Raw genomic sequence first — 24,128 nt, forward strand, 5'->3', positions numbered from 1 at the left:
AGCAGCAAGCATCGTCGTACAGAATACAAATACAAAGGACTCGATATTCTGTGCTATTATTTTTATTTCAGATGGTCCTAGGTTCCGCCATTCGACTGTATTCCAGTCCGTTCCGTTTTTGGCCATTCATGTACACTATCTACAACCACTACTACGACTGCTACAAGTTATGATCGTTAATACAAACTGTTAACTAACCCTTGCGAATGTACCAGTAGTTATTCTATTCCTTTGTTTTCTTTCTCCGAGCCCAGCTCACTGATTCCCAATTCGCGCTCGCCTTTCTCTTCGATCGCTGTCTCTCTATGAAGCTCGATTTCCAGCCCGTTGATCCGGTGGCTTTCTTAGTGGCATCCTGCTCGTTCGCGCAAAGACTGATACCCGCATCCTGGATTCCCTGAAACGCTGACCTCGCCTTTCCCTGTCGGCACCGCCTGTCCTGGACTCCTTGGGCCCCGCTGTTACAGAAAGTGGTCGCCCGTCGCACAGAGATTTATCTAGCCCAGGCCTTTTTCTCTGTGGGGAAAAAGCTTGGACCAGATATTTCCTACATTCCACATGCCGTGAGTTGTCTTTTTTTTGTTATCTTTACTTCCCTTTTTTTTGTTTATTTTGTTTTTTCCCCGTCATCCAAAGCTGGATCCTTCGCGCAAATGTTGCTTGCTATCTGTTGAAGTCCGCGACCCTCCCCTCTGTTTACTACTCACTGTAATTATATCTTCTCCCTTGATGCCCGCAGAAACACAAATCAATTTTCGAAATGAAAAGGAAAGAAAAAAGAAAACAACGTCGCATGGGTAAGGGCCTAGCTCACATTTATCTCCCTTGGCTCCCTTTAGGTTAAACATCACTATAGATCATGCTACCTCCCATGGCTCCGACCATTCCTCCTTAACCGACGACGAGGAACTGTCCAGCGGCACCGGCGTCCAAGTCTCCCCGGCCTCGGCAACAAGTAGTCATGGCCATTATGACCACTACGAGGTCGGTGGGAGTTGGGACCATTTGAGCTTCCCCGATGAATTGAAGCCTTCCGATTCGGCCTCCAGACCAAGAACCTCGAACCGTCATCATCGCAATGTGGATAACAGCAGTCGATCAGTGCCCAACCGCCGTCATTCCTCCCGCCGACATGTGCCTCAGGAACGTGAACCTGTCGCGCTTCGGTCGAGGAGACACCATCAACCCCCCGCGCCCGCATCGCCGGCGGAGAGTGTCGACTCTGGCGACGATTACGATTATCCTCCACCTAGACGTCCGCCTGAAAGCCAGTACTGGGCCCCCCATGCTCCCGCTCCCCCCGGAGGCTATGCCCGGAGTTCCGTCTCGGCGCCTTCATACAATCCATACCCCCCGCAAGGGATTATGCCACACGGAGTGATGCAGCCAGGACACGCCGGGCATCCGGGGATGCCGTCGAATCAATTGGTACAGCTGGGACATATGGGCCATATGAACGGCATGCATGGCCATATGGGCCATTATCCCCCGGGCCAGCAGCATCATTATCCCTACGGGCCACCTCCATTCCCACCGCATCCGCGAGCACAGAATCACCCCATGCCGCCGCCTTTCTTCAACGGCCAAGACCACCAAATGCACCAACAGCCTATCCCCCTCCAACGTCATCACGTTCACCACCATCGCCGTACGCGGAGCCAATCTCGTCCGCCACCCGCCCCACGGGATGAGAGTGAAAGCCCTCCGCCCAGAAGCCCACATGCCCATCCGCTGCCTGGTCACCCCCACTCTCAATTCCCCCCCGCTCAGTTTGGCCCTGTGGATATGGTTCCTTACGGCATGCCCCCCGGCGGTCCTCATGGAAGTCCGCACGGGGGTCCGCACGGAGGCCCTGCTTACTTTCCCCCTTACGGCCATCAGTTCCCTCCGATCCCCCATGGCATGCCCCCGCCCCACTTCTTCCACCAATTTCAACGTCAGCCGTCACCGCCGCCGAAAGAACCCACGCCGCCACCCGCAGCCCCCGCCGCGCCTCCCGCCCCACCCCAGCCGGATCCCAAAGATGAAGCCATCGCACGACTGGAAAAGCTCATTCTCGAGGAACGAATGGAACGAGAAGCCAAAGAACTCGCTCGTGAAGCTGCGATCGAAAAGGCCGCCCGTGACAAGGCTATTGCGGAGGAGCGTGCTGCAGTTGAGAAAAAAATCGCAGAAGAAGCCGCAGCTAAGGCAAGCAAGATCGCTAGAGAAGAAGCGATGAAAGAGGCCGAAATAAAAGCCGCGGAAGAGGCTGCCAAAGCTAAAATAGCTGCGGAAGAAGCCGCCGCTATTGCAGCTGCAGAAGCAACAGAAAAAGCTACTGCTGAGGCTGCAATAAAAACTGCTGAGGCTGTTGCGGCTGCCACGGCGGCCGCCCGAGCACCGTCTACTGAGAAAAGGAAACCTATCAAATTCAAAGACGCTGTTGGAAGGAAATTTAGCTTTCCTTTCCACCTATGTAATACATGGCCCGTAAGTTCTTTTATTTTCCTTTTACTCTTTTGTGTCACGCCTGTGGCCCGGGAAGATCTTGCCCCCCGGGTCCCCTTCCTTTTCTTTTTTGTTTTGTTTATAAAAACCATAGCGCCTAATCTTATCTTTTTTTCTTGCTCTTGTAAAATTCCCAGGGTATGGAGGATCTGATCCGGCAAGCATTCCTCCACGTTGACGTAATTGGACCGCATGTTGCAGAGGGCCATTATGATTTAGTTGGCCCCAACGGCGACATCATCCTCCCACAAGTGTGGGAAACCGTAGTAGAGCCGGACTGGGCCATCACTATGCACATGTGGCCCGTCCCGGACAAGCCCAAAAAGCCTAAAAAGCCCAAGTCTCCGGATCTACCTGAAGTACTAGAGGACGACCCCAATCTGGTTACCATCGTGGATCCGAAGGCTCCAGGTGCGCACCCTCCTCTTCCTCCTCCACCACCCATACCTCCGCCTCCACCAGACGCCGAGGTCTTCATGGCTTCGGATCTGTTGCCATTCCCAGGGCCACTTGTTGACGCTCTTCACATTCCAGCGGATGGACAACCACCGCCGCCGCCTCCCGGTCCTAAGAAACCACGTCCCCGGGAGCCCAACCCGGGAGCCTTCGCCATGTGGATGATAGGGAATAGAGGCAAGCTGCCCAACAAGCCTTTAAAAGCGGAAAAAAAGCCTGAAGTCGTCCCGCAGCCTCAGCTGCTGCAGCATGATGAACAATGCTGTGTCATGTAATGGGTGATTAGGTTGATTAACCGCAATGCAACAAGATAGCTCGGAACTCTCTCATCGATCCTAACCCTCTTCTTAGCCCTTTTTCCTTTCGAAACTACCACGGATGACTGATCGGGTATATACAACTCAAGTCGAACAAAAGAAAGCAAAAGCACGAGAGCATGTAAAGCTGACTGGAATAAATAATTTGGAATTTGGTTTCAATCAATGCCCCTCAGGCAACTGGGCAGCGACTCCTGAAATACAACAGCGTCAATTCACCTGCACTTAACCAGCCGAACATTGATTAATATGAAAACTCGAGGAGCCAAAGCCCTATATTTGCGCGCCGGCAACTCAATTCGCTGCTAACTGTCCCCATGCAAGGTGTTGAAGCCGAAATAGCAACTCTGGACCAAAGAAGGTAGCTTTTGTGGCCTCCATATCCTGTTCTGGAAAAGCCATCAAATTCCCCCGTTATTGGTTATTTTATCAAACTGTTCACGCGAATAGTCCAATACTTCGTCTCTCCGTGTTCCCTGTCCTCATCTCAGCGCTTCTCTTTATGCCCGCTCCACGATACGATACACCGGGCACTCATTCGTACCCTCGCCGCCTCCGCTACAATTACCGTTTTTGAGCTCATCATGTAGTGTTGTTGTTTATTCGAAACCACCTCAGTCACTTTGCAACATGAGGGAGCCTTCAGTGAGACATGGCTTTTCCTCCCGAGCGAACCTTGGGATTGGTTTCTCATGCTCTCAAAAAGGACCTTGAAAATAGTCCATATCATATTTTGTTCTATTAGCCATGTTTTCTTTGCTGTTTCTTCTTCTTCTTTCTTTTCTTTCTTTCTTTCTTTTTTTTTTTTTTTTTTGAACGTGGTTTATGAAATCTATTGACTGCTTTTTGATGAATTGTTACGTTATGTCTTGGATACCATCTCTGCCTGCTTATATCTCCATTTTTTTTATTGATATTCTCCTGTATGTGCTGAGCGTTGTTGACCCTTTCTACTATACCTCTTAATCTACATACCCTGCCCTGCCTCTTGTTTCTTTTCGTCATCTCACCCTCATCGCTCTCCTGCCTTTGAATGATTGAATGAATGATAGTGTGTGTACCCCTATCCATCACGATGACGGGATCTAAAGGGTTTCCTTTATCTTCTACCGATTGACAGCCATAGTTTCTTATTTTAATACCCCTTGCAACTCCAATCCTACTATCTCGGAACCAGCATGTAACTAGCGACGGTTCTCCATTGGGCGACCGTTGGATATACGAAAAGCTTCCAATATTCTCTCTATGCGTATATTCCCGTATATTTAACTGAATATTAGAAGCAAAATCGAGCGTATAAAACGTATATGCCTCTTCCGTCTCTCATCCCCCTGGGTCTTTGAGAGACCAGCGTTCTGGATCTAACCGGCTTACCCAGGCTAAAGAGACAACGGAATTGAACGAAGTCCGCAGGTTGGGGAGAAACATGGAGCAAAAACAAAATGAGGCATAATGTAGACATGTCTTGTGCAATCAATTATGGAGTATGTACAGTACCAAACAAACCGCATTTTCACTGGACAATATGATTGATTCCGAGCTACCCAGGTGAATTAAAAAGTAAACATGCATGTACTGTACTAACAGGCATAAACTTTTCTTCCGCCGCGACGGAATCCCAATCCTCAATCCCGAATGCGCCAACATCTACCCTGGCAATTCAATATACACCGCTCCGCACGATAGTATTGGACTCAGCCTTTTACTCTCGAACAGGTTACGTTCATGAAGAAAACAGATGCCAATTGCAAAGGGTAAAAAGCTGCATGTATGCAGCCTAATCTCCCCCTCGCTTCTTTGACAAATCACACATGCTCGAAATATTAAAATCAAACCCCTTCTCTCTTAACACCTTCCATTCACCCCTGCAAACGTAACGGCTTACGTCCGGCTATGCTACCGTCACGTTGCACATCTGAATGATTCGTCGCCGACGGGCTGGGCCGATCAGCAGCTGTTGCCGATCGCCTAGGAGGCGGACGAGGCGGCAACTCGCTCCCCACTTTGGAGCTAGCGGCACCGTCGACGTAGGCCTTTTCAGGATTCAGCCCTCGTGGCTCTACACCTGGTAGATTTGCACGATGGTAGCTTCCTGAGACGAACGAATTCATGTTCCGATCTTCCGACGTTTCGTGCCGGAGCATATGAGGTCCAGCTCTCGTCTGGGTGGCTCGTGTTGCTGTCATCCGGGGTTCCAGGGAAATCGGCGTTGAGGACACTTGAGAGTGGTGGCTGGGGCTTGCATTTGCAAATACGGCCGTACTCGGACTTCGCGCCAGGCCCGTACTCATAGATAACGGTTTCGTAGGGACGGGAGGAGCTCGTTTCTTGGGTACACCTACTTCTCCGTTGCTAGAAATTACCAAGCCTGACAAACTCTTACTTGATACTAAGGAGTTTGGGGATGGGTCGTCTTCTTTTTCAAAGTCGATTAGGGGCTCATTTCGCAAAGAAGTTGCTGGTCGTGGGACTCTTGGTTTCTCAATTTCTGAAGTGCCATCTACTTGGCTTTTAGCGGGAGAAGTGTCAGGGTAAGGAATGTGAATCCAATCCGATTCTGCGGTTGTAGAAAACGGATTAGGAGGCCGGTGTTGGTTAACCATGAAACCAGACGGTGGCTTTAAGGTCGATTTGGCTGGGAGACCTAGTGTGGGTTAGAACGAGTAAATAGCAAACTCAGACAGGTAGGATGCTTAGTTACCTTGGTCGAGCCACCATTTATGACGGTCAGAGCTAGCTGGTGGGAGATACGGGTCGATAGCATCAAACCCTATCAAATCTTGGTCATCCTCATCGTCCGTCTCCTCCGACCCGGAATCCATCTCACGACCATTCGCCACTCGATCCTGTTCAGCCTCGTAAAGTTGCCTGCGTATATGCTCTTTCAGATTTTCATTCACTATGCTTATTTCGCAATCAAAGGTTGCGTATACAGGACGATGGTCTGAGAATTTCAAAGGTGCGGCGTTATACTCCAGCAGGCGAATGTTTGCGCCCTTCCACAGAATCCTGTCACACCAGGCTGGAGTACGAGCTTTTTCTCTGCGATCGATTAGCATAATGTTTGAATCCGACTGTTTCAAGGTGAAATAACATACGATGTGTCATATTGGTCAGTGCCGTTGTCATACTTATATGTCGGAGGGAATGTGATTCGTGCTTCTGAGTAAAAGGGAAATGTGAGGCCGGCAACCATTTGTAGATTGAGCTGTATAGCAGTCAGAAAAAGATCAATTATGCTGCCCCGTTCCACAGAGAGATACCTGATCATGTGAATATAGGGACTCGAAGTCTCCTGCTTTTATAAGCCCCCGCACAGTATCATCCGGCAAACCAATTCTGTAATTGAAGTCCCCGAGCCATATTATGGTGTCATGGTCTTCGATCGATCGATTTCTTTGGAAACGGAGCCCTTGGTTGATTGTCTGATAATCTCTATTCCGCTCATCGTAATTCGAAAATCCAGCCGCAAGGTGTGCTGTAACAAAACATATCCGAGTGTTCGAATACTGGAAACGAATGGCGCAGCCACCTTTGTTACCGGCCATTCCGGACATGCCAGTCTTATCTATATGTCAGTCGAAGCAAACTAGGAATGACATGGACATATTGAGGTAAGGACATTATACCTTCTTCACACTACCCTCAACAACTTTTATCTCGGAGAGCAATTCCGATTTAACAAAGATCAATAAAGCCGTGCCGACAAGTTGGCCACTTCGAAGCAAGACATATTCGCTCTCACCCTTCCTATTAGCGTAGTCATTTAAGGTATGCTTAACGGCGTTCTCCCATATCATTCGATTCCCGGGATCAGTTGACATAATCTGTTGCGGGCTGAGCTCGACAATTTCTTGGAACCCGATGGCGAATATCGAGGGAGTCTCCTGTAAGTTGTCCAGTTGCGGCAATAACCAAGGCGATAGGTTTGTCCCGTTGGCGCCATTGGTTCGCCCGTTGAGGTTGAATGTTCCGACCCATATTCGTACTGTTTTCGAGGAAGTATACTCTAGTGCTCGTTGCCTGAGAGCTCTGTTCACGGAATCACTGATGGGGTCATAGAGATGCACGGTACTCTGTCCAGTTAAAGTACCCAGAAGGAGGTCTATAGTGTTTTGTCTCGCACTGTCGGTGAAAGTATTCATATATAAGCGAGCTGCGCTTTTTCGTATATCTGCAAATGCACCTGCGAGCGACATCTTGCCATGCCGGGTGTATGACGATTTTAAAGCACCAGAGCCAGCGTATATTTTGGACAGGTTGTCACCGTTGTCTGCCCACAGGGTTGAATGCCGCCTCCAAAAGTCATCAGAGGTTTTCCCACCTTGCTGTTCCAAAAACGATTCAAGAGCCATGCGACTGATAATGGTCTGAACAAGATTTGTCCTATCAAGGCAATCCAAGCAATTTGTCCGGAAAACCCCCTGCTGCTGAAGAACAACCGTCAGGCCGTTGTTTGCATCATCTGTCGAGATCAAGGTTTCTTCCTTCTGGGGGACATCTGTACATAAAAAGAACGCAAATGCGTCGGCCGAATCTTGAATCAAATGACGAATTATGGATGCGCTTTGGTAGCCTGCAGGTCCCCTGGTTTCCGCATGGAAATCGAAATCTGTCGCCCGTAGAAGATGATGTTCTGATGATGTATTGGGATCACGGCCATGCCTTAATGGGCTTCGAGAAATGTGATATCGGTATCGTTCTGACAATTCTGCCTCCCCAGGCTTTAGTTCCGTAAGCAGATTTACTACATGCACAGCGCCATAAGTCAAAGACAGATTGTCAAAATGTTTGTCGAACGCAGGTTGGGAGGCGTCTGTGGACCTGGTAACTTGAATTTTCTGCCCTCCTATCGCAACGCTTTGTTCCCAGAAAATTGGAAGGGATCCCCGGACCTGCGTATACGAGAAACACATTCCCGGCGGAATCCATACTACGGTCTCGGTTTCTACGAAATTAGAAACATTCCCCTCGTCGTCGATACCGCGAGAATTGAACCTGGTTCCGGCCCTTCGAGAGGAGAGGCGCGATATCAGGGTCAAACTCGAGGGTAAATTCGAATGAGAAGACCTCAACAGAGGTGTCGACGCGGGGATAGTTAACGTGTGAACAAAGCCGCGAATTGCTGTGGTCAATATCCTGCATGAGTCGAGAGTGACCCGCTCAGCTTCCAACAAATGGCTGCGAAACAGCAACAGGGGCTCGATCATAAAAGAGTTCCATAAGAAGTCCCTATCAAGGCTGTCAATATCAAAAGAAGAAATCTCCTCAGCTCTATTAATCAATCGATTAGTTTACAATCATTTCTCTCTTTTTTGTTCTAGCACGACCGTGAGTAAAAATACCTATCTTGAAGGCGGTCAGTGAGATTGAAGTCAACACTGAAGTAAAAGCTACCATCGCTAAGGAGCTTCTTCAGAGGGAGGAACGGAGTTTCGGTGATAACCTCGCGGCCTTCATAGCCAGTTCCGTAGTCACCATCGTCAGAGGGATATGCAAAGGTTGATCTGGATTCATAATCCACATTATTATCATAATCGGAGCGGTTCAAACAGTCTGTTGATAAAAATTGTAAGAACACCATCAGGGACGATAGAACAATAGACTGGGAATAGACTAACAAAATTCTACATTAATAATCCTCTGGACAGTCTCTCCAGGACGCACAGTGGCGGCCTGTGTCGCTTGGGATATTGTGCAGAGAAAGATATCACTGTTTAGAGCGATCAGCCCGGTTGTTCCGTGTGCACGACCTAGGATTCTGTAGCCCGACAAGTCCAGCGCATCCAGACCGGCGAATTCGATATGGCATTTCGGAGGGCTAACATGGGAGTACGAGGCGGTTGAGGTCGATTCAGAGGTGATGGGCACATGGTGAAGGATCAAGGCATGGTCGTCAGAAATCAATGCTAACGCGCGATCAGGGTGATCTCGACAGAGAACTCGCAGCGACATGGCTTCTGGCTCTGTCTTGTCCGGCTATGCAATGCAATCAATTGGCAGCAGTAAATAATAATGTACGGAGTATAGGACAATCAGCTACCTAGCTGGCCGCCAAAGCCGGAAGACCAGCGAGAATGGCTGACCTCCAGTTATTCGAAGAACAGGTACTGCATTACTATCATTTTCTCAGCCTGGCGTGTAGTTTAGAATGCGATGGTTTAAAGCCGCATGTATGTATTGATATATATATAGAGATAGAGAGGCGTGTGGGCCTGTTGGTTCCGGCTGACGTTTATCGCAGTTGAAAAAGGTTGGAGTTTGTCGATGCCGAAGTGGCGGAATGCAATGCAATGAATGGAGCATGTCTGGCTGTGGCAGACAGCGACAAGCAGGGCAACCGGCAGCTCAATGGTACTGTGGGCCTTATATCTAGATGGAAGCGTTTGTGTTTTTGGCATTTTCGCATTTTATTTTGACTTCTATTGTCTTTGCTTCATACTTTCTACCTTTACGTCGTACTAAATCTTAACTTGCAATTTCCCTTGCTTTTCGCCAGAAGCCGAGGGGCACAGTATGGAAACGGATTTTAAGCTGTAAGTCAGGAGGCCGGCGTAAATGCATCGTGGTAATAAATTTGGTCTTTGTATAAAGAACACACAAAGTGGCTAAATATATAGATAGACCCATAACGGATACACATCTGTAGGGGAGGCCATATCCCTCTCAAGGGTCTTGAGACATGCCATCCATCAGTCCCTTCGCATCCATTAAACACGCAACTGTGGAGGGTGTATCAAAGATAGAAACAAAGGTGCGAGTATAAAACGCCATCCCATATAGACGCCTAACAATCTGTAGATGACCATCTCCGACACCAAGGAACGCCCGCGCGAAGTAATGCTCTAAACGTCAAGCAATGGAGTTCCCGTACCCTCATAAATCGCTCTTATCGAGGACTATATTGATAAATCGTAAAAATACATCCATAATCCATTCATAGGCCGCTGATTTTTGTCATTCATTTGAGGCGGGATAGCCGGCTCGTCAAAATAGTTTGTAATTCGCCACTAGCAGCTTCATACAAATCGCTGAGTGTCTGCATATCGGCCACGATCTCTGCCTCGAGCTCTATCCTCTTCTTGACAAGTTCTGCCAGCTGTTTGATCTGAGCTTTGCGGCGTTTCATGCTATGCGGAAAGGGATAGTATCGTTAGCGAAATTTGTCGATCTAGCGACATTGAAATGTATTCTATCAACGCAATTGAACGCAAGCTAGAAGCAAGTATCTTAAGAACCCACAGGGCCAATTTATTGGAATGAGCCATTGACTGAATCCCTTCCTCAGTCTTCTTGACTCGAGCTCTATGCTGCATACGGAGTTTCTGCCATTTATCCTTGTTGCGCTTGTCAACCTGTGAGAAATGATAGGGTCAGGCTGGCTCCTGCGAACATTGGGCTTTTAAAGCAGTAGTAACAAGCAACAAGCAACAAGTTAGGTATGCAGGCGTGCCTCTCACAGCACTGTTCAGGTCCTTGAGCAGATCAGCAGGAGTTGACGAGATGCTGGCTGGTTCATGGTCCGGGTCGCTCCTCGAAGTGGCTGCTCTTGATGGGCGTCCATGCCGGCGAGGTGGAAGTTTCTTGCCTGCCATAAGTGCCTAGGATCAGAGCTTGAAACTGTTATATTGATTGGGCGCTGTTGGATGTTGAAGGAAATCTAGAGCCAAGTTGGACAAACCCACGAATCTTTGCTCTCTAGAAGGAAAAGAAAAGCTTGTCCGAAAAACCAGCTTGTGGTCACGTGGACATTCGCCAGCAAATTTATATATATATTTTTTTTTCTCGAAAGAAACAAAGTATATCTCCAGGACATTACCCCTCCAGCTTCCGTCAATCCCCGCAGCCTACAATGGGGTTAGCCGGCCCTCGAAAGTCAGTAACTAATTGTCCCAATCTGTGCCCGTCCCCCTCCAACATCCCCTGCTAACTCAGTTTATCTCTCACCCCAGGAGGACCAAAATCTCCCACGACCCCAACAATACAGCTTGGTCCCGCTCGACTTCCGGTTATGGCCACAAGATCATGAGTGCCCAGGGCTGGACGCCTGGCAGCTTCCTAGGGGCCTCCAACGCCGCCCATGCGGACCACTTCACCGCCGGCAGTGCTGGCCATATCCGTGTCATTCTAAAGGATGATAATCTAGGACTGGGCGCCAAACTTCGTGCGGAGGACGAGCCAACTGGCTTGGATGCTTTCCAGGGATTACTGGGCCGGCTTAATGGAAAGAGTGATGAGGAGCTGGAAAAGGAGCAGAAGAAAAGACATGCCCGGCAGCTGGCTAATTTTGTTGAGAAAAGGTGGAAGACAATGCAGTTTGTGAGCGGGGGTCTACTGGTGCATGAGAAAATCCAGGCGCTTGCGGATGTGAAGAGCGCTGGTGGTGAGGAAGTACAAACGCCTCAAATCTCGCATGATGAATTGAAATCGGAGAAAAGGCCGAAGAAGGCACGCAAGAAGGAGAAACGAAGAGCCAGGGGTGATGATACTGGCTTGGATCTTGCTGAGCAATCACCAAAGAGGAAAAGGAAGGATAAGAAAGAGAAAAAAAAGAAGAAAAAGTCAAGCGATGGCTCCTCGTGTGCTGATCAGGGGACATCCTCAGGAGATGCACTCGTCGATAAAATCCAAAAAAAGCGGAAAAAACGAAAACAAAAGGATCCAGAACCTAGTAATACAGAAATACACGATGATTATTTACCTCCAGATACCCGCTCTGCGCCACAGGAAGAACAAGAGTCAAGATCTTCAGCGAAAAATGAGAGTATCCGCAAGATTAGGGAGCATAGGCCGATGGGTCGCCAGTTTACCCGGGGTCGGCATATACAGCAAAAGAAGCTGGCTCTGATGGATTCGAAATCTATCAGCGAGGTAAATTTTCACATATATTTGTTTTCCTGTTGAGCCATCCCGTCCATTGCTGATTTTACCTTCTAGATATTTATGGTGAAGTGCTAGCCAGATAGGGGTCCTCTGCATTACATTACAATGTACATAATGTACATCCGGGATATCCTTTTGGAACTCAGCCTGCGCGGCTACTGGCTCTGCTTTGTTTCCATGTTCATTTGGTTGTTTTGCTAGCATTCCATGATCCAACTTCTCTGTTCCTTACCACTAGCAGATCGTAGAGCTGCGATTCTAAAATTTACAAGCCTGTTTATTACAAGTTGACAAACATCTTCCCGTTATTTACTACCTCTTAATTTGAATTGAATTCATATTACACGCCATACAGCGCCGGTGACAGGAGCTACTTGAGAAAAGTGAATAGGAGAAGTTGTCTTGACAACCTCTCCCCTATAACACGGCAACACTGCAATGAATATGTATGTAAACAAAAACATACACCAAGGCTGGAGTTCTTCCTTATTTGGTTCGTCGGGTGCGTCTTCTTTTACATCTGGGTTCCTGGCCATCCTCTGAATCTTCCTAACACGTCCCAGCGGAAAACATGGGCGACAGGATTCTTTCCGACCCTAGGCCCAGTCCCTGGCTGATCAGCTTCGAGGGCGGAGCGATAGCAGAAAACGTCCGTGGATCATCAGTTCGGGACCAAATGGAGAATGACAAGCGAGAGCTTGGGTTGAGAATTGTGAGTCTTGACTTGATGAATGCCGATTCAACATCAAGCAGTAGTATCCACCCATATAACCCTGCAGGGATGGCTATAAGCAAGCATATATATAGATTGTTAGCTTTGTCAGTCCCGTTGCTTTTGGCAATATTGACTCTGCATCTGAACATATAGGATAATCTCTCAGGCAGCTGTCTCTCCCCTCCTCGCATTAACAACAATATAACCACTGCGTCACCACCACGACCAAACGCCACCACTATCATTCCGATAGACTCATTCTATGCCCTCGCCGCGAGAGCTTACCAAGAATCCATACGCTTCCCGGATTCCCCGCCACCTTCTGTCTGGGCGCCTGGCGATCCACTCCACCCGTACTATACGCAAATCCTCAGCACGTTTTTTGTCAACTTCTACGAGCAGCTCCAGCTCCAGCAACATCAACACCAGGGGGCCCCGACACTAATGACCAAAGATGCCTTCTATGCTGAGTGGCTCAAACACTCTCGCAGTGTCCTGGACAATATCCGCGCAGACTGGGGCAAGCAGGCAAGGGGATTCGGGCCGGGATCGGCGACTGCAACGACGACCATTGCCATCAAAACGACAGCGAACAATACGGTGCATAGGTCAGCGGCGAATGTTGCACTGCAGCAGACGATGTTACAGCCAGTGGCACCGCCGGACGAAGGGTGGAGGATAGGGGAACCGCTGCATCCATATTACGTGCTCATGTTGGGTCGATTTGAGGATCAACTGGGCAGCCTGTTGGAAGCAGAGTTTGGGGGATCCGTGGTGTTCGAGGAGCGAGCATTGCAGGCAGGGATCTTCGAGTTTGAGGCTATTATCATGCGGGAGTATAGGAAGATGTGGATTGAAATGTTTGGGTTGTGAGCGCAAGGGGACTGGAAGATCTGGTTTCTTGCTTGATGGAGGAGATGAAAATGAGTGCTGGATGGCTCATCTACATTCAATGCCCAACGACTGCTGCAGCGAACGCTCACTTGAGGGGGAAATAGGATAGAGAAACGTAGCCATAATGTCCATGATACTCATAGTCAAATACAACAACAACAACAACGCCGTCTTCTTTTCCTTTTCTTCGCCGATAATCAGATCTGTATCCCGTATTTGGCGATGTTATATCTCACTCCCATGATGTCATCGCCAAGTCCCGCCAAGCCTGCGTATGACTTCATCCTCGTCTTCTATATCAATCAACCTTCAACCTTCAACCTTGGGACGATGTCTGGTCGCTGAGACTTTCTGCTCTCTGGGATATCTGCACTCCTGCTATTTCCTCTCAGCCCTCGTGCGCTCTCTCTTCCTCGCCTTGCTGCCATGGGAGCTCCTTTATTCCTAGACTAGACCTTGCTTACCTGGAGCTCTCTCTCCGCTCCCTGCCGGAAACACAAAATCATGCGTTCCCGCTCTCCATCCCCCTCCGCTCATTTGAGCGCGGAGCCTTCACTGCCTGAGGATCGGGCTGCGCTTGGATTGCCCCCAATGTCCTATGTCCAAGCCGTTGTGTCCCGTGAACGTGGAATGTCCGACAACTCAGCTTTCCAGAACAGCGGATCCCCGCGCCAGATAGATAGCCAACCCTCCGCAGCGCCGTCATTAGGTACGCAAGGCCTCCCTCAGCGGAATGGACTCACATCATCTCCTCTGCCGCGCGGAGCCCATACCCACCGCTGGGACTCAAGGTCAAACAGGGCAAATGGCTCCCAGGGAAGTGGCCCAAGGAACAGTCCCAGTAATAAAAGCCGCCCAGGGGCTTCTGAACGCATCGGGTATGAAATCCCCTAGTTCCTGTTTTCCTTCTTTGGGTACTGCTACAAGTGCCATGGTTCTCTTTACTCCGATATACTAAATATTCTCTACGTATATACACGTGTGTGTGAGTGGTTTGTAGCTTGCGCTGGGCCCCACTGAACATCGGCCTTGACAGGCGGCTCCAAACCCTCATCGTCCTCTGCCACACCATCTCCATGCCCATCTTCCTAACCGCCTTCTTCTTCTCCTGCGCCATCCCGCTCTTCTGGCCTCTCCTCCTCCCCTACCTGGTCTATATTTCTCTGTTCTCCGATACCGCAACCTCTGGCACTCTGAGCCGCCGTAGCTCCTTTCTCCGCTCACTCCGCATCTGGAATTACTTTGCATCCTACTTCCCCGCGCGTCTCCACCGCTCTGTTCCCCTCCCCCCTACCCGCAAATACATTTTCGGCTACCATCCCCACGGCATCATCTCCCACGGCGCTTTCGCCGCTTTCGGGACTGAAGCCCTAGGCTTCTCTACCCTCTTTCCAGGAATCACCAACACCCTCCTCACCCTTGACTCCAACTTCCGCCTCCCCTTCTACCGTGACTACGCTCTCGCCATGGGCCTGGGTAGCGTCTCCCGTGAGTCCTGCGAAAACCTCCTTTCAAAAGGCGGCCTCGACAACGCTGGCATGGGCCGCGCTATCACCATCGTCGTCGGAGGGGCTAGCGAGTCGCTCGATGCACAACCCCATGCCATCCGCCTCGTCCTCAAACGCCGCAAGGGATTCGTCAAGCTCGCCATCCGCACGGGGGCAGATCTCGTCCCCGTGCTCGCCTTCGGCGAAAACGAACTCTACGAACAGGTCTCCTCCGATCAACACCCACTCATCCGTAGGGTTCAGCTTCTCATTAAACGAACGATGGGCTTCACCGTGCCCCTGTTTCATGCCCGTGGCGTGTTCAATTATGATGTTGGCCTGATGCCCTATCGTCGTCCGTTGAATATTGTCGTGGGTAGACCGATCCAGGTTGTGCAACAGCATGATCGGGCGAAGATTGAGGAGACGTATGTTGATGAGCTGCATGCAAGGTATGTGCGTGAGCTCCAGCGATTGTGGGAGGAGTATCGTGGTTTGTTTGCTACGGAGAGGACATCGGAGTTGGAAATTGTCGCGTAAAATAGCGGGGGACTTCACTGGTTGTGGTCGGACTGATTGGATTGGAGGATTAGATGTGGGTGAGTTGTTCTGGCATGCATTTTAACATATATCTTCTTTTCACTCTTCTGCGAAGGAAAGCGGGCCGGGTGATTTTTGGGTCTGACGATTCGACTTGGAGCTTTTTGCTGGGTTAGCCTGTTTTTCCTTCTATACTTGTCAGTGGAAATCATCGTCAGAGAGATACATAACGAAGATCATAGAGTATTTTTATTTGACCGTCTAGTGCTTGCTTGGCTATCATAAGTCGTTCTTCGCGTCCTTTGCATCGATAGCTGACATGATATAACCCTTTTCAACTGTGCGCCATTGCAAAACCCTTGTTAGACAATAAGATGTCCTCCTAAGTGTAGCCAACGACCGAGTGGAAGAAAAAAACATGAAAAAAAAGAGACATGAAACTTCGTGAGATGAAGGAAAGGATGCTCGCTGCAAAGAATCAAGACGCCTGAAAAAGGGAAAACAAAAAAAAAAAAAAAAAAAAATCAATGCCAGACAAGTTTTACCATATAATCCCCTTCCAATGCCACGTCCCATCGACATTCTTCCACCTCTCTTGCTCAATAGCCTTATCCCATCCCAACATAACAGCTAGCAACCGACACCCAATGCTACTAACACCACAAACAACAGCATCCGCTTGCCCCAGCACAGCTAGGTCGAGCAGATACGCCCGCCCAACCAGCTCGCGCAGACGCAGCGCTTCTTTGGACGGGTGGAAACGGAACGACTCCGTGTCGGTCACCTCCATGCTTCGTGGGCGCAAGTGTGGTTCATTCTTCGAAGCAGGAGGGCTCCCTTCCGCCCGCGGAGGCGGCGGCGCCCCCAAAGACCAGAACATGTCAGGGAAAAACCCGCCTTCCCAGCCTATGTTGCCATCCATCATGCCTGCGGTCCCGCCTTTCGCAGCTGTAGCGGCGTCAAGTACGGTCTTGCTCACTAGCGAAATCATCGATTGTGCCTTTTCAGCATCGGACATCTCCGCCGCTGAGTAGACGTCCGGGTCATCGGAGGCAATTAAGATTTTGGAAGTTTCCTGGCCAGATGACGCAGCGGGTGTTGCGCTGTGACCGTGGAAGGAAATCATCATGTCATACGCAGCGTCGGTGTATGTTGCTAAAGGCAGGTAGGACTTTTGGTATTGAAATTCCATGGGGTGGCAGTCGCCGTGTCGGACGTGGACCCCAACTTCAATACCCCCTTTCCTCCGTATTGATCTGTTGAGTTCTTCCGTGCGGAGTTCGAGATACCTAGCATCATTGCCCTTCAGGTGGAATAGGGCTTCATAGCCGCTGCGGAGGAAGCCGAATATTTTCTTCTGGCGCTGCACTCCTCTCCCGTGCCCGTCTTCGAATTTTTCATTGAAGCCGTGCCCAAAGGCCCAGCTTGTGGTGGCCGAAGATATGAGGAGGTGTTTGGCTTGATGTGGACAAGGCACTCGTTGTGGCTGCGGAGGAGGACGACAAGAGGGCATTGGTGGGTGCTTAAAATATGTCGTGTATCGACCATAAGCCCAATTGGTATCATCGACAAAGAACGCCCTTCCTTCGTATTGAGCCAAGCCATAACTCATCCATAAACCCATTAATGTCGCGCCCATCCCGGCATCGTCTGTCTGCATGACATAAGTCAAGGACTTCTCGCAAACTGGCACGTCGGGACTCTCCGTGTATACCCCGCCGCCGACCACACCAACCCCGTTCTGAGAAAGTTTATGATAGCGCGAGTGAGGAAGTAACCCGTTACGTTCTGCGTCGGGGATGTCCATGAAGTTCTTATCATTCCAGTAATACGCATGATGTGCAGCATGGGGAGTAGAGGCGGGCTTGTTATTTTTAATGTTTTCCACATTGTGCGACAGCTCTGCTGCCTGCGAACAGAGGCGATTGTAGGCGGATGGAGGCAAGGGGAACTCAAGATTGTGTGGTATCGAAATTGTCCATCGCGATCGCCCTCGTTGGTCCATCACCATCACTGGGCTGGGGCCCTTTTGGAAGGTCATCACTACCGACTATTTCAAGGCGATCACCCTCGGTATGAACATGACTGAGAGCAAGGGGGAGACGCTCCGATTGCTGCCATGAAAACCCAAACCAAATAATAAGAACTACCCCGATTACCCAACTGAAAACTTGCCAGGCTCTCCTAGGCCATCTCGGGGACGGTTTTTTCCCGTGGCGGGGAATTATCGAGGGTAAACTGGGCGAGGGGAGCGGGGAATCAGGAGTAAACGGGAGTCGGAGGTGTTGTTTCGACAGAGGAGTTGGACCAAAGGTGCTCCTTGTCGGAGTCCGTCGAAGTGTCACGTTGTGGGAGCTATGGCTTGAAACAATCATTTTGGTAGGCATGCCGTCGCTCAACGACGGTTGAAGTGAAATAAACAAGAAGAGAAGAAGAAGAAGATGACGAAGAAGCCTCCTGCGAACGAATAATGCTGCTGAAGATCGGGAGCCTCCCTGCCTAGTAGCCCGCCACGGACGTCAACGAAATGCTCCTCCACTCACTCGCTGTTCCAAACGAAGATCCCACCGTGGCAAAACTGGACGAGATGCAAAAGCTTGCACTCCGTAATGGCATACCATGCGGGTAGGGAAGTCCTAGAACAAGCGGGATTGGTGCGCATGAAAAAATGGAAGCGAAGTTGCCAGACAACCAAGCAACTGACAGGAATTGAACGTATTTGAGCGGTGAAATTGCTAGACTCCGGGGGTCAGGCAAGGGATATCTATATAGAAGCTCAATAGAGGTAGCCAAATTTCGGATTTTGCGTCGTAAATTGAATGTAAATAGCCACACTTTCTCCGCCAGGGGGAAAGAGATGCTTCGCCGCAACAAAAGCAGTATAAAAAAAGTGCAGACGTATATTCATATGCATGTATATATGTGTATATATAATATATATATATATATATGCGGAATGGATCGTTTTATGGGAATATTTGAAGATGCACAGCCAAAAAAAAAAAAAGCTATGGCCGAACGATCACATATCGAACATGAACTCCCGTCGTCGCCCGTCGCACACAGAGAAGAGAAGGGGAGCGTGAAAGAAGCCCAGGAGAACTGCCTGGCAGACAATCAATCACGGGGAGATGCCAACAGGAGCAGCGAGTTGGTTGATCCCGGGATGTTGGCCTGCAGCCTTGCTGTGTCAGTCCATCATGGATTGCCAGACGCTGCGTTTGAGACCAGGGATTCAGCGCATCAAGGGGAGAGGAAACGACTTCTCTTGCATGTGTGGATTTTTTCGAATGACAAGATAGAAACGGGAGACGTCTTGGTGGTTTTCCTTTTTGTTTCCCCTCTTCCTTTTCCTCTTTTTCCTCTTCCTCTTTTTTTTTGTGGGATCCACTCGACTCCAGCGAGTCCGTCCTTCAAGATTTCTTGACAACAATGGAGAGTGGCGAGATCACTGGTCCAGGTCGTTTTAACCTCAAACCGTCGGCCACTAACTCGAGCCAGGTCCAAGGTGGGTAAGTTCCCGGTAGTCCCCCAGCTGGAGCAGTTGGGATGATTTGTGGTCAGGGATTCGGATAGGTCGAAAAGGCCACAAATCGGGTCCATTCGCAGCGAAGCCGATGGGGGGCTTGGAACACCCGTTGTAGCACGATCTGGCGTTGTTACTCGAGATGTTTTGAAAGCGTTCCAACGAGGATCCTCAATAGGATTCCAACAGGCCAGTCGAACGAAAGAGATGGTGGATGCGCTGGATTCTGGCGCAGCGCCGGTGTTTCATCTTCAAGAGGGACTCGGGTCGTCGAGTTGCCTTTGCGCCAATTCTGTGTCTTTTTATTGGATTTTTGAATGATGACAGATTTCTGTCTGAGGTTTATTATTTTGTTATTACTGTCGGGGACATAAATCAGGCTGAAACTTGACAGAGGACTTTTCCTCAATGCTGTCGTGCCCAACGTCCTCCAGGCGAACCAACCCAGAGCCATGTACTACAGCAGTTGACATACTGGAGAGCAGACCGAAGAGCATCGGGAATATGTGCAATCGACAACACCGCGGTACTGTATTCCGAACAGGGATTGGTTTGGCGATTGACCTGGTTTCAAACAAGATATCGCGCAGGGAGGGGCTCGAAATGAAGGCGTATGTATTGTTATCTCAACTGGCAACGGTTTTATCATTGATGCAAAGAGATCAATAAATACATTCTGAAAACAAGACACGAAGAATGGCAATCCCGAGGTTGTTCACTCCACACATCCCACAGAGGTCGATATCATGGAAGAGCCGACGAGGCACCCGGTTACACGATTCCACGAATTGTAGGGAACCAGCTGGCAGTCAACAGTGGAAGAAATAAAACAAATAGGAAAACAAGCGACGAGCAAATTGCAAAGCAAACACAGCAAGACAGAGTAAATATGGTGAGATAAGCATCTTTAACCCCATTCTTGTCTCTCATTCTCCCGTTTCCGCATTATTTAAGATAGGTAAGTTTAGCTACATAAATAGTGATAGACCAAAAACATAAGGTGGAAAAAAAAAAGGTAAGAAAAAAGAAGAAGAGCTAGAGGAGAAACCCTATGGCTGGCACGAGAATGATGAAATAGGCGAAGTCGTAATGAAATGTTGCACATAAGAAAAAATACGCCGATTGGAATCTTAAGTTAGACGAGAAAGAAGTGACCAATATTGAAGGAAGGAGAAAATAAGAAGAAAAGGCATAATACACAACCAAACCAGTCCTTGGGGAAAAAATGGGCATTGTTGATGCGAATTAAGACGAAGTGAGGCCAAAAAAAGTGGTAAGTAATTGAAAGAAATGTTTTCAAAACAAATATGGCGGCGTCAAGGATTATGGGTATCAGAAGAGAAACAGAAGCTACTACTATACAAGGAAGGTTTAAAAAACGTGGGAAAGATGGAGAACGTGAACAAACATGCAACAAAGGGGGGATGTGAGTGGTACAACAAAAAGATGTACAGCCACAAACGAAGACGCTCGTAGAACGCCGTCAGGAGAGGGACCTTGTAAGGTGAGAGAAGGCGGTGAGAATGCAAGGAGGAAATCACAGGATCCTCTTCATCCCTGGCGCCAACTCGGCCTCGACATCAAAAGGTAAGAGGAATGAAAAAAAAAAAAGAGAGAGAAAGCAGAAAATCATGAAGATGGAACATCTGCGGCCGAGCCGCGAAGGGCACTTACCATCGCGCTCATTCCGGGTACAGTATTAGATCCGGAGGACGATTGCCGCCTGCCTTCGCCATTAGCAACCCGCACGCTACCTCTGGTCCCCTTCACCAAATGACCGCTTTCGACCCTATCCTGGATCATCTCATCAAGCATTCGCGACATTTCATCAACGCTTCGTCGTTTCTTCTCCTTCTCCTTCTCCTTCTCCTCTCTTCTCTCCAGCTCTTCGGTTTCCTTTTGCTTTTCCTTCTCCGTCACGCCTATCTTCACAGGGGATAGGAGTGCAACGGGACTAATCGTCCCCATAGCGCCAACTCCACTCTTAGTTGAGCTGCTATTATTGCTTTCGACGCTCTGATGACCTGGTTTCTGCTTGATCTCGGGAGGTATCGACTCTGGCGTCGATTGCGCAAAGTCTCGTTGGCGTGCCGCTGAACGCAACGCTGCAACCATTCTATCTTTGTCATCCAGCTGGATACGCAATTCTGAGATTTCCATGTCCTTCTCGCGAAGCAAGGTCATCACCTCCGCGTCATCTGCTGATGCCATTGCGCCTTTGAGATGAGAAAATCCCATGGACATGCGCGAATGACTTGATCGGCGAGCTTGTAGAAGTCGCCGCTCGAGGGTTGAGATGTATCGATTTTTATCGGTGAGGTCTGCTTGAAGCGCGTTGACTTGCATCTGCAGACTTGCCATCCCATCGGCAAACTCGCCCATCGTGTCGTCCTCGTATTCATTGTTGGCAAAATGGGAGGAGTTTGATTGTTGCGTTGAAGCCATTGCGCTGTGGCTTCGCATTGAAAGCATAGAGGCGGATCGATTTAGAGCGGTACCATTTGCGCCCAAAGTTGACTGAGATGCCGAGGATCGAATAGACCTGATGCCAGACTCATTGCCTCCAACAGAGATTCCTGAAATCCTTCCGAATGCAGAGATATTCCCATTTGAATTCACACCAGTTGATTTGGAGCATAAGATCAAACGGTTCAAATGTTCGATTCGCTCCTTGAGTGCAGTCCGCGCGAGTTGCATTTCTAGCATCTGTTCCTCATGCCGATTCTCTGCCTCTTTCTCGAGCATCTTCCGTTCCCATTTCTCCTCCTTCTCGTTTTGAGCTTTCGCTTGGCCTTCAAGTTGGGATCTGAGTGATTGGATTTCCATGCGATAACGCTCCAAAAGAACGCGACTACCGGCATCTCCCGCGCCGCCACCCAGGGCATCCTCTGCCCTTTTGGCGTGGCTGACAATGTTGTTCTTCGCCCTGGCTGCAAATTTCAGCGTATTCAATGTTTCTCCCGTGTGAGAATTGGCAGATGCGGCACTCCCACTGGATCCTATTTGAAGAGTGCAAAGGATGCTGACAAGAGAATTGCCTGACAAAGCAGGTTGCAGTAGCCGGGTTAGTTTACTATCGCGGTATGGCAAATGTTTTCCATCTCGATCAGTGGGGTTGCCATTTTTATCCCTATCTACTGAAAGCCTGGCAATGACCGTGCCGAGAGTAAGTAAGCTCTTATTAATGTGAGCACCTTCGGTTCTCCGTTCTTTGTTTTCCGCGGCACGTTCGGACCCTGCAAGATCAATCAGACTCAGGGTTGAGACACGCACTCCACCCGGAACTATTGCAGTACGCTTCTCCTGCGAAGAGTTCCCTGCAGGAGCTCGTTCTCGACTTTCCACCACAATTTGCACAACGGCATGACTCCGGGAGCTGCGTGCGTTAAATTGGGTACTTCCGGTCCTCCGGGCATGGTCACCCCTCGCAATAACTCGCAATAATTGGGTTGGACTTTGCACGATTTCCTCCTTTAAAGGGGAGGCGTATACACCACGTTTGCTGTCTTCTCTCAGCTTGATTTCCTCCTGTTGGGCAGCTCCAGGGCCTGTCCCAGAAGGAGGTGGTGACAACAAGTCATGGATTTTCTCATTATAAATTTCCAGGTAACTGACACGAAGTAGAAACTCGCGATGTGGAGTTTCCCTGATGTAGGAAAATATGTCAGTAATAGCTAGGGGGATAACACCTGGAGACGTAGCAGTGCCCTGCATCGAAAACGTCTTTCCAGTTCCAGTCATTCCGTAAGCGAAAACGGTGCCATGATAGCCTTCCATGACCCGACGAACAAGACGCTTCGCGCATGAATCGTACACTCTAGCATTGTCATCATGCGCTGTAAATACATTATCTGTAGACAACGTTAGTGCTGCTACTAATAATAGTTCATAATATTTCAACTGTTGCGAGGGAATTTACCATAAAAGTAATCACCCGATTCCTTTCCACGGTGGGACACAAGCGATCTTCGGCCATCGACCATCCATTCTCCATCGGATTGGGAGTTTTCTGCGTTACCCGCATCTGGTCGAACTCTGACGCTCACTATGACATTTCCTTTTGACTCTTTTCCCTTGGAGGAACGTTTTCCGTTACCAGAGGTAGCGTCGAATTCCTCCCGTCCCCTTCGTCCGCCTTCATCGACCTCATCGTAGGTTGTGGCGCTAGTTGAGTATGATCCCTGGGCCGATGAGCTCCTGCTCTGCGGTGGAGAGGGAATACTGAAGTGACCCTCGGAATTTCTAGCATTTAGCGCATTTGGAATAGACTTCCCATCGCCGCTGCTATTCAAGAGGCTGGGTGTTCTGGATGTAGGTGGTCCTTTGAAAGTATTTCCCGAGCTAGTAGAAGGTCTCGTTTTCTTAAGACGTAAACTACTAGAAGGAGTGATTTGTTTCGGCTGGTCTGGGGATCGTGATTTGGTCGAAAGTTGGGAGAGTGAAGCAGTACTCGAGTTGAGAGAGGGACGATTTCCCGTTTTAGGGGGTTGGGGAAAGGCAGCAATGCTGACCGCACGACGCAGGGTTTTATCAGGACTGCCCGGGGCGAGACCAACGGAGGGAGATCCTGGAGCAGTGACGCCAGAAGAAGGATTGGACGATTGGGGCATGGCCAACGCAGAAGGCCGGGGCGAAGTAGAGGGTATGCGGAGTTTCGAGGGTTTTAGGGTGGACGAAGGAGCTTTAGGATTTTCCGAATGCGCCAGGATGGTGTTTTTCTTTGACTTTGAAACGGGCAACGGAGGCAGAGCAGTGGTAGGAGGATTTGTGGAGGGTCGTGACGGCTGTGGAATTGTCGAAGTCATGTTTGGAAGCCTTGT

At 49.4% G+C, this 24,128-nt stretch overlaps 9 protein-coding genes across 9 annotated transcripts; 5 read left to right on the top strand and 4 right to left on the bottom strand.

The window, feature by feature from the left end:
* Positions 1–760: 760 nt before the first annotated feature.
* HCBG_09093 (uncharacterized protein) lies at positions 761–3,221 on the top strand (the record flags this gene model as incomplete). The annotated part of the gene is made up of 3 exons (XM_045436142.1): positions 761–797; positions 857–2,472; positions 2,628–3,221. 3 exons carry the CDS (start codon positions 761–763, stop codon positions 3,219–3,221), a joined length of 2,247 nt encoding a protein of 748 aa, XP_045283130.1.
* A 1,556-nt stretch (positions 3,222–4,777) lies between these two features.
* HCBG_09094 (SacI domain and endonuclease/exonuclease/phosphatase) lies at positions 4,778–9,218 on the bottom strand (the record flags this gene model as incomplete). Its single annotated transcript, XM_045436143.1, has 7 exons — positions 4,778–5,907; positions 5,965–6,305; positions 6,362–6,471; positions 6,527–6,826; positions 6,893–8,537; positions 8,609–8,819; positions 8,885–9,218. 7 exons carry the CDS (start codon positions 9,216–9,218, stop codon positions 5,123–5,125), a joined length of 3,726 nt encoding a protein of 1,241 aa, XP_045283131.1.
* A 1,006-nt stretch (positions 9,219–10,224) lies between these two features.
* On the bottom strand, positions 10,225–10,858 carry HCBG_09095 (uncharacterized protein; the record flags this gene model as incomplete). The annotated part of the gene is made up of 3 exons (XM_045436144.1): positions 10,225–10,393; positions 10,506–10,618; positions 10,724–10,858. 3 exons carry the CDS (start codon positions 10,856–10,858, stop codon positions 10,225–10,227), a joined length of 417 nt encoding a protein of 138 aa, XP_045283132.1.
* Positions 10,859–11,115: 257 nt separating this feature from the next.
* Positions 11,116–12,221, top strand: HCBG_09096 (G-patch domain-containing protein; the record flags this gene model as incomplete). Its single annotated transcript, XM_045436145.1, has 3 exons — positions 11,116–11,138; positions 11,216–12,134; positions 12,201–12,221. The coding sequence occupies 3 exons, from the start codon at positions 11,116–11,118 to the stop codon at positions 12,219–12,221; spliced, it is 963 nt and encodes a 320-aa protein (XP_045283133.1).
* Positions 12,222–12,717: 496 nt separating this feature from the next.
* On the top strand, positions 12,718–13,734 carry HCBG_09097 (uncharacterized protein; the record flags this gene model as incomplete). Its single annotated transcript, XM_045436146.1, has 2 exons — positions 12,718–12,858; positions 13,015–13,734. The coding sequence occupies 2 exons, from the start codon at positions 12,718–12,720 to the stop codon at positions 13,732–13,734; spliced, it is 861 nt and encodes a 286-aa protein (XP_045283134.1).
* Positions 13,735–14,259: 525 nt separating this feature from the next.
* HCBG_09098 (diacylglycerol O-acyltransferase) lies at positions 14,260–16,033 on the top strand (the record flags this gene model as incomplete). Its single annotated transcript, XM_045436147.1, has 2 exons — positions 14,260–14,633; positions 14,756–16,033. The coding sequence occupies 2 exons, from the start codon at positions 14,260–14,262 to the stop codon at positions 15,780–15,782; spliced, it is 1,401 nt and encodes a 466-aa protein (XP_045283135.1).
* Positions 16,034–16,323: 290 nt separating this feature from the next.
* HCBG_09099 (uncharacterized protein) lies at positions 16,324–18,169 on the bottom strand (the record flags this gene model as incomplete). The annotated part of the gene is made up of 2 exons (XM_045436148.1): positions 16,324–17,808; positions 17,834–18,169. The coding sequence occupies 2 exons, from the start codon at positions 18,167–18,169 to the stop codon at positions 16,324–16,326; spliced, it is 1,821 nt and encodes a 606-aa protein (XP_045283136.1).
* A 623-nt stretch (positions 18,170–18,792) lies between these two features.
* On the top strand, positions 18,793–19,298 carry HCBG_09100 (uncharacterized protein; the record flags this gene model as incomplete). The annotated part of the gene is made up of 2 exons (XM_045436149.1): positions 18,793–19,101; positions 19,284–19,298. 2 exons carry the CDS (start codon positions 18,793–18,795, stop codon positions 19,296–19,298), a joined length of 324 nt encoding a protein of 107 aa, XP_045283137.1.
* A 1,547-nt stretch (positions 19,299–20,845) lies between these two features.
* HCBG_09101 (kinesin family protein) lies at positions 20,846–24,113 on the bottom strand (the record flags this gene model as incomplete). The annotated part of the gene is made up of 3 exons (XM_045436150.1): positions 20,846–20,881; positions 20,983–23,159; positions 23,228–24,113. 3 exons carry the CDS (start codon positions 24,111–24,113, stop codon positions 20,846–20,848), a joined length of 3,099 nt encoding a protein of 1,032 aa, XP_045283138.1.
* Positions 24,114–24,128: the final 15 nt, after the last annotated feature.

Source organism: Histoplasma capsulatum, assembly GCF_000150115.1.
Source record: "Histoplasma capsulatum G186AR genomic scaffold supercont2.21, whole genome shotgun sequence".
NCBI classification, from domain to species: domain Eukaryota; kingdom Fungi; phylum Ascomycota; class Eurotiomycetes; order Onygenales; family Ajellomycetaceae; genus Histoplasma; species Histoplasma capsulatum.